This window comes from Gigantopelta aegis, chromosome 13, assembly GCF_016097555.1.
Source record: "Gigantopelta aegis isolate Gae_Host chromosome 13, Gae_host_genome, whole genome shotgun sequence".
Classification (NCBI taxonomy): domain Eukaryota; kingdom Metazoa; phylum Mollusca; class Gastropoda; order Neomphalida; family Peltospiridae; genus Gigantopelta; species Gigantopelta aegis.
Window position 1 is genome coordinate 15,181,699 of NC_054711.1, and position 9,461 is coordinate 15,191,159.

At 35.7% G+C, this 9,461-nt stretch overlaps 1 protein-coding gene across 5 annotated transcripts in view; it reads right to left on the bottom strand.

Moving 5' to 3' along the window:
- Nucleotides 1-837: 837 nt before the first annotated feature.
- Nucleotides 838-9,461, bottom strand: part of LOC121387485 (sodium-driven chloride bicarbonate exchanger-like) — a 153,560-nt gene continuing 144,936 nt past the window's right edge. For all 5 annotated transcript variants that reach the window (XM_041518621.1, XM_041518620.1, XM_041518623.1 and 2 more), the window contains 2 exons: nt 7,384-7,571; nt 838-5,310 (listed from right to left, as the gene is read on the bottom strand). In XM_041518621.1, coding sequence (XP_041374555.1) covers nt 5,043-5,310; nt 7,384-7,571 — 456 coding nt within the window. In that variant the 3' untranslated portion in view covers nt 838-5,042. The remainder of the gene's footprint in view (nt 5,311-7,383; nt 7,572-9,461) is intronic.

Sequence of the window (9,461 nt, forward strand, 5' to 3'; positions counted from 1 at the left end):
TATTCTGACAACAACGAAAGGCATGGGGTTCATTTTAGTCACACAGAATGAGGTTGACAAATAATTTCGATTATATGTAGGGCCTTCGTTTGTATGCGACAGATAATATTAAACTGACTATGGATTTACAGATCAACAATATGGCTTTCACCTTGCATGTGATCATGTCAATGGATTTAGCTTGGCAAAACCTTCAAGCATGCTTGTTGTTTTATGTTTAAAGTGAGACGAAGAAGATTTGCATCAAGGATACGCGAGATTTTATTGTTAAAACAAACAAAAAAACCCACCTACAATGTATAAGAAAAAAAAAAAAAAATCCAGCCAAACATAGGAAGTTAAACGGAAAAACTGTGAAGCACGCATTTCAAAAAATTTCTTAAACATAAATCAATATCATAATGATCTTCTTTTTTTTTAGCTAAATGGAAATGGCACTTAAAACCTAAAAAGGTATTTTTTAGGGGACCAACTTTGCTAACAAAATGATTTTAGAATTTTATTATTGAAATACTACTATATTATAGGCATCAAAAGATGGCGGCGGGCACTTATTAAATGTGAGTTCATATTGTGGACCCTCACTTTCAGAGTTGGGGGGGCACTGTCCCCCTGCCGTGCCCACCTGCCCCCCTCCATTTCCGACGCCTATGTATATCTCTGACCGGTGTTGTACAACCTAATGGCATGTCACAGACTAAAAATTAATCAGGCCTTGACCGTAACTATTTTCAGCGGTAGCCAACTGGGCTACCAGGTTATAAAATCTGGTAGTACCCAGTCAAAATGGGTAGTCCCATAATTTTAATACTTGAAAAAAATGAGAGAAAATATTAAAATCATTTATTTTTTATTTAAACATGTTTTAGGGTTTTTAAAATCATGAGAAATATACCGTGAAATACACACTTGTACATGTTGATTGCAGAGTAACTGGACGTGTAAAACAAATATATAGTAGCCCGGTGGACTACCAGGTTTAGACATCTGGTATCCACGCAAACATTTGATAGCCAAAATAGCCTGGGCTACCGCTAACGTCGAGCCCTGAAACTAGTTTTTCAATGTAGGTCATGTTACAATGTACATGTATGTCATGATGGTAACTTATGATTACAAGGGGAAAACATAATTCTAAAACAACAACAATCAAAATAACATCAAATTTATTAGTTGCCAAAACTTCTCTTTTTTCATGAATGAAAATAAATATGTCTAAACGTTAAATATGTGAAATGAGTTTTGACAATGCAATGTCAAAATCTTTTATATTTTAGCGATGTCGAGGAAATCCATAATTCTCTCAGATGTTTTTATTTATGTTGAAATATATCACACTCTAAATCAAGCAGGATTCCATGCTTCAATGAATTCATGATTTGGGGTTGGAAGCGTAAGATTACGAGATAGAATCACAATGTATCTATATTACATATTTTTTACAATTTTCCGGCAAAATCCTTAAAAAAACCTCACAAAAACACCCACCCCTTAACCCCCAAAAGCTAAATTCAATGCCCACATCCTGGATTCTGTCTTCATAAACAGAAATGTACCTGTAAATTGGGGTTTTAAAATCTACATCCAATTATGGTACAGGTTACAATCGTTTAACAAAAACATAATAAATACAAAAAATATATAGTAGTTTAGTACAGTTCTTGATTTGTTAAGACTAATATGAGCCTTATACTTATTATTTTATTTCACATTTTATAATTTGTACATTTTCATTCACCAACAAATGTTAGCAATAGTAAACTATTAAAATCCATTTCACTATACAATTTCATTATACAATTCTTATATAGTATATACTTTTATCTCATAAAAGTTGTTTAAAAATCATATTTAATTTTTTCTTACAATTCGTTGGGGGGGGGAAAAAAAAAAAAAAACCAGAAAAAAAAAAAACACACCTGTACAACTGTATCATTACAATGGTTAAAAATAGTATCGTCCATTATCACTAGCATAACAAATTGCACAAACGTCTATCTATCATTCATAGCTGACAGTTTAAAATCCATGTACTATGCACAAAAATACTTCTAAAATATATTCACATATTTATTTCCGCTGCTAGCCTAGAGCTGCGGTATGCATAATGAACATCTATAAAAAGACAAGTTTTACACTTTTCCTTTCTATTCAGTTAAAAACAACAAAGATTTTCTCAGTGGCATAGCTAGGAATGGAAATATCAGTGGCAAAATGTCATTATCGGTCCGGTCAGGTCAGGTCAGGTCGGGTTTTACGTTCACATTCAGAGCAAGCTGCTGTAGCGCACGCCTGTCATGGTCATAGATGCCAGCCTTGGCCGGCTCTTCTTTTGAGTTCAAGTTGTCAGGACCTTACTTCCCTGGCATGTGGGCTTTTGAGTCGAAAGTTGTCGTGACCTTAGCTTCCATGTTATTTGGGTTTTTGAGTCCAAGTTGTCGTGACCTTAGCTTCCATGTTATTTGGGTTTTTGAGTCCAAGTTGTCGGGACCTTAGCTTCCATGGCATTTGGGTTTTTGAGTCCAAGTTGTCGTGACCTTAGCTTCCATGGCATTTGGGTTTTTGAGTCCAAGTTGTCATGACCTTAGCTTCCATGGCATTTGGGTTTTTGAGTCCAAGTTGTTGTGACCTTAGCTTCCATGTTATTTGGGTTTTTGAGTCCAACTTGTCGGGACCTTAGCTTCCATGACATTTGGGCGTCTAGATCTAAAGTTAGAGAACCTTTGTGACTCATGGCATTTGGGACACTAGATCACAAGACATTTTGCCACCAATTCCATCCAATTGCTACACCAATGAGTTTTAAAAATGTGTCATGATTCTTCATTGATGTTTTTCTTCCAAGCTTCACGTTTACCACACACACAGCATAAAAACAACTCGGTAGTGGTAACTACATATACATGTAATGCATCTTGCCAATAGGATGAATCCATACAGGAAATGAGTGATTACCCAACACAGGCACTGATGTGTGTTTTTCCTTTTACCTTTGGTGCAGGTAAAACCAAGATAATTAAAAGACTTAAGTGTAGAGCATGGCATAACAGTAGATAATCCCACACCAAAATATTCTGACTTTAAACATTTAGGTCACTGTCATGTTTATATCTGAAAAGTCTCTTAAAAAAGACACGCCCTTTTTGTCTCTTTAAAACATAATGTACACCAGACATGAAACATTTTAATTAATTCGTATTTTTATCTCGTTTGCAAGATTAGATAAATAAATGAACATTAAATAAGTGCACACATTTAAAAAAAAATGGGAACAAAAAATAAAGACACATACCCCCATAACACAAAATTTTGTTGATAAAATATTCAAAATATTTCTCATTCTGTCCAGCATTCAAAATATTGTTAAGTGACAATCTCATCATGCGATCTGTTGCGCCAACTTGTCACATGCGATTTGTCATGAGAAATAGGACATGTTCTAATCGACTTGTCGTATAAGACTAATGTTGATACAATTTAGGACCTGTTGTTCTCACTGTACGAGTCGATCGTATACAGACAAGTCGGTGCGACTAATCGAATAATAAGAATGCCCCTATAGCATAATTGGTATTTTGCATTTCATATCATTTTCAAAGGTGTTCACATTTAGGTTCTACCAGCCCACGAAGTAAAATTATTGCTATATGCGTGTGTACCGATTGTCATGTAATGTCGTTTTTTGTATCATGATTCCTGCGCCAATTACCAAGGTAAATTTCTTATCATCCATCAGATTTGGGAGTTTAAAAATAAAAAAAAATAAAAAAACCACACACATAAAAAACCAATTTTTGCCCTCCACAAGTAAGAGCGAATAAAATTCCTCAGATGTTTCCATCTTGTTTCAGAAAGCTACTATGGCTCGAACCTAACGGCGGCACGGACGACAATTGCCGTCGTTGAGATATAAATTGCCGTAGGTAGAGAGCATCACCGATGTTACTTTTGTGCTGTCGGTAAAACTTCTCAACAATGGTGAAAAGTATACACCTGGTATACATTATCTGCCAATATTTAACACTTGCACATTTCAAAGATGTCTACATATAACAAGATGGCCTTTCAGTCAGGTTTATTTGCTGCAAATGTCACATAGGCAGGTTAAAAATTACCGTCATTAGACCCATTGCAATTCTTTTTAAAACTGCCGTGGGAGACACATTCTTAAGTTCAAGCCCTGAGCTACTGTCTGTAAAACAACCACAAATTATTAAAGATGAAAATGATACTAGACACAAAAAAATATATTAAAAACCCCACTTCATAAGGTCCTAATAAGTAAGGGGGATAACTATGCGCATTTGATCAAAGAACAGATTAAAAACATTTTTCATTCAGCACTAACCAGAATTCATCAATAATTTATGGTGTACATTGGTTCTTAAAAATATATCTAATATTCAACCACTGCAATTGCTCACGGTAATCAGCAATGCTTTGTAGATTGGCGCAGTTTTTAATTCTTCACAGCACTTTTTTCTTGCTGTGGATTATAATTTATATTAAAAAAAATTCCACATCATGTTTTTAGCTGTGCACATTTCCTTAATTGCAGGCGCTGAATATTACAGAACAAAAAAAAATTAGTTGCCACAATTTTATACATTTCTTCAATTACCAGATTTTTCACTTTCTAGTAAAGCACGATTACAACCTTATGAAAAATGTTCGGTTTCTTTCTCCCCTTTTCTATCAAAAATGCTTTGGGGGGTGGGGGGGGGGGAATATTACAGACGACAAAAAAATTATTTGCCACAATTTTATAGTTTCTTCAATCTCGAGACATGTCAGTCACTTATCTAAAGAAAAACTTTCCACACTTTTTCAAGAAGCATGAATAAAACATTAATAAAAATTTCCCATTCGTTTCTATCAAATATGTTCTTATGTTTGTTTTCAGGGTGGGGAGGAAAAATCTATCAGCATGGTTTTAACTGAAGCTAAAAATATATCCTGTTGCAAATTATATACAAAATTAGCACTTCTTAAAAAAAAAAAAACCCCAAACACCCATCTTCAATTCAGTGTTCTTCGAATTCTCATACTTTACTTTCGTCATCACCCGACGGAGAGTTTAAACGGCTGACGTCGCTGGGAGGGTCGACGACGATCTCGGGAGCCTTTATCAACGATTCTTTCTCTTCCTTCTCTTCGTCGTCGATGTAGAACCTGACGGGCTGACCTTTCTTCTTGCTGGGTGACCTCTGGGTGTCATCGTGCTCCTCCTCGGAGTTCTCTTCGTGAGGGCTGGCTGGAATTGTCGGCATCGCGTTTCCGTCATTCTTCTGTTTCTTGCTCTTCTTCTTTCTGTAAAGATCAAAGAACAGATGCGTGATTTTAGCTTTCTGACTACTGCAGGCGAGATATCTCACCCAACGTCTCGCCAGTTGATATAGTACACTGTATACAGTGCATTCCCCAATTCATATTTCCCGCCGTTTTGCATATGACACTCACCGAAACAATTTATTAACAGGAAATGGAAGACAACGCAGCTTCCTGTGTCTTTGGATTTTGGTTTTTCAATGGAAAATACCTTGGAATTTTGAGTTAAAAAAGTGGTTTACGGCAAGTATTTTCGATTGACAACAATGGCGATAAATCGAGGTCATTTTCAGGGATCCATAGCTGATTGTGACAGCTAATTTGATAATAAATTTGATGTCAAAACGAAAATCACCAAATATTGGGATATGAATTGTAGGTTTTTGTTTTTTTTAAATTCTGGTCAGAAAGCCACTGTAATTGGGAATAATGGACATAAACACTGGACAGCTGCCCACAAATGCCCATAAGTAAACGTGGCTTTTTAAATGTTTTGCCAAATTTAATCAACATTAACTGATCTAAAATATAAAAATTAGAAAAAGACACAAAAATAATACTTACCAATTAAATATGAATTTTAATTTATGTATTTATAAAGCATTTAAGTGAATATATGATAGTAAAAATTATAAACTTGTACCCACTCAACGTGGTTTTGTAAAAAATTAATCCAGTAGTCTAAAGGTTAACAAAACCTGTTGGGTCAGCATACATATTATTTCAATGCGCTATTGTGAATAGACATTTTTATCTTCAATGTTTAAACATCTGCAGTTGACTTCAACTGTAAAAACTGAATATAGAAAACTTGGATTGGAAGTGAATTCAGAGGAAGATTTAAGTCATATCAATGGCTGTTAGGATCTTCAGATCAGTCTCAAGTCAAGAGGGAGAAAGTTTAAAAAAAATTCTTGTTTAACAACACCACTAGAGCACATTGATTTATTAATCATCGGCTTTTGGATGTCAAACATTAGAGAGGAATCCCTGTACATGTTTCCATTCTCTCTCTCTCTCTCTCTCTCTCTCTCTGTCTCTCTCAGAGAGAGAGAGAGAGAGAGAGAAAGCGAGTGACAGATAAAGAGAAACCACTACTGATACAAAGCTGAAAATAATTGATCCTAAAACCAAACCAATATAAGCACAACAATAAATTCTGATCATCAACGAACACTGATCATCGTGATTAGATCAACGAACACTGATCATCGTGATTAGATCAACACCGATCATCGTGATTAGATCAACAAACACCGATCATCGTGATTAGATCAACAAACACCGATCATCGAGATTAGATCAACAAACACCAATCAGCAAACACCAATCGTGATTAGATCAACAAACACTGATCATCATGATTAAGTCAACAAACACCGATCATTGTGATTATATCAACAAACACCGATCATCGTGATTAGACCAACAAACACCGATCATCATGATTAAGTCAGCAAACACCAATCATTGCGATTAGATCAACAAACACCTATCATCATGATTACATTGTGATTAGAGCAACAAACACCGATAATCGTGAGTAGATCAACAAACACCAATCATCGTGATTAGAGCAACAAACACCGATAATCGTGATTAGATCAACAAATACCAATCATCGTGATTAGATCAACAAAAACTGATCATCGTGATTATATCTTGATTAGATCGATAAACACTGATCATCGTGATTACATCAGCAAACACTGATCATCGTGATTACATCAGCAAACACCGATCATCGTGATTATATCAACAAACACTGATCATCATGATTAGATCAACAAAAACCCATCATCGTGATTATATCAACAACACCGATCATTGTGATCAGATCAACAAACTCTGATCATCATGATTAAGTCAACAAACACCGATCATCGTGATTAAGTCAACAAACACCGATCACTGCGATTAGATTTAAAAAAAAAAAAAACGATGATCGTAATGATATCGTGATTAGATCAACAAACACCGATCATCGCGATTAGTGCAACAAACACCAATCATTGTGATCAGATCAACAAACTCTGATCATCATGATTAGATCACCTTCTGGAGCTGGACCGCTGCTCCTCGTTGATGAGGTTGGACGAAGAGTCGTTGGCTATGATGGTCTTCCACATGCCGGACTTCAACATCTGCTCCGAGATGTTCACCATGTCCGGGTTCGACTCCACGTGGATCGGCACAGCAATCACTCCAGGATCAAGCAGGACACCTTCCACCATTTCCTCACCCTGCAGCAACAACGGTGGCGTTACATTTACACTTTTCACAAAGAGTAAGACATTATATTTACATTAGATGCACTAAAGTATTAATCAAAATTATACACAGGTGATTTTTCAATATTATATATAAAAATGTGTCAGTATTATCATGACCTGTTATGGTATTCAAACAACCAGTTAAAAAAATGACAATAAATGACCTGTTATAGATAGAAATATGAGATTTATTTACGATTTTACTGCAAAACATATGTAATTTGGAACAGACTGTAACACCCAGGTTTATATTGATTACACTTGACCGGTGAAATCAAAAGTATTAAATTAAGCAGAGAGGTGGTCTCAGGTGTGTTCAATATCAAACTTGGTGTTATTGTGTCATTTTAGGTACCGGTTGTTTGAATACCGTAACAGGTCATGATAATACCGACACATTTTTATGGTTTTTATTCCAGAGATTTTCATAATAATATATAAGACTTGAAAATCATAAAACAAAATTTCAAATTTCCAGGACTTTCCAGGAGGTAAACTGACTTTTCCAGGACATTTAAGGACTTTCCAGGGTAAAAAAAAAAATTAAGCACTTTCAAGAGTTTTCCAGGATGCGTGCGAACCCTGGGGATTTTTTATTTGCGCTTCCCACAGGCAGGATAGCACAAACCATGGCCTTTGTTGAACCAGTTAGGATCACTGGTCGGTGCAAGTGGTTTACACCTACCCACTGAGCCTTGTGGAGCACTCACTCAGGGTTTGGAGTCTGTATCTGCATTAAAAATCCCATACCTCGACTGGGATCCGAACCCAGTACCTACCAGCCTGTAGACCGATGGCCTAACCACGACGCCACCGAGGCCGGTTTTTTGCTGCATTAGAAAAAAAGTATCGGGTTTTCTCTGATGACTACGAGTCATTAGCCATTAAACATTCGGTAATTTTGACATAGGGATAAGAAAAAGTTAAAAGTTTCTTTTGTTCAATGACACCACTAGAGCACACTGATTTATAAATCATTGGCTATTGGATGTCAAACATATGGTCTAAAAGTTCATACTTTATTTTGAATTATTTTTGGTCCATAAACAATAACGCTCAATAAGGCAACTTGCCCATATAAAATGACATCATCAGATAGGACATTCCCTGACATTGTAATTTTTGTTTATCGAGAATTGAAATTGGACCATTGGGATGATGTTATGTTGTAATGAATGTAATGGAAATTTAATTATCCTGTGATGGTATGATTGAGAAATGCCACTAGGCTTGCCAATCAGAATTTCCTATTCGACCTGAACAGAATATAGCTGGCAACCTAAATCATCAACTAGTTATTATTTTTATCCACCAATCCATGAAAATTAAGTGTGTGGGTGGGTGGGGGGTGGGGGTGGGGGGTGGGGGGGGGGGACTATTATTTCTGTTATTTCACCTACATTTATTGATGACCTAAAGTCAAATGAACGCTTTTGTAATATCAGGTTTTCTGCCAGAAAATAATATGAGAGCACATAATAAAAAGAAAACACACTATAAGTGGCCTTTGTAAGTGGTTCTGGGTTTGAAATTGTTTTAAATTGGACAGTGAATTTCATGTACTTTGACAAATTGTAAAGGAGTTTTCTTACTATAATTTTTCTAGAAAAAGTATTAAAAAAATTCAAATAATTTAAAAAATATTAGGGTACCTTATTTTTTTACCCTCTGTACTCTGGCTGAAATCCTGAATGTATCTATCCATATGACATCACATGCAAGTGACATCAAAAGTCATAATCTGCTAGTATACGATAATGACTTTGTAAAGTTTCATAGGTCATCATAATAGAAACAGTGATCACAGGATAAACTTCTGAAAATTTTGCAATATGCACCTACATTGTAGTTTGCTCTGGC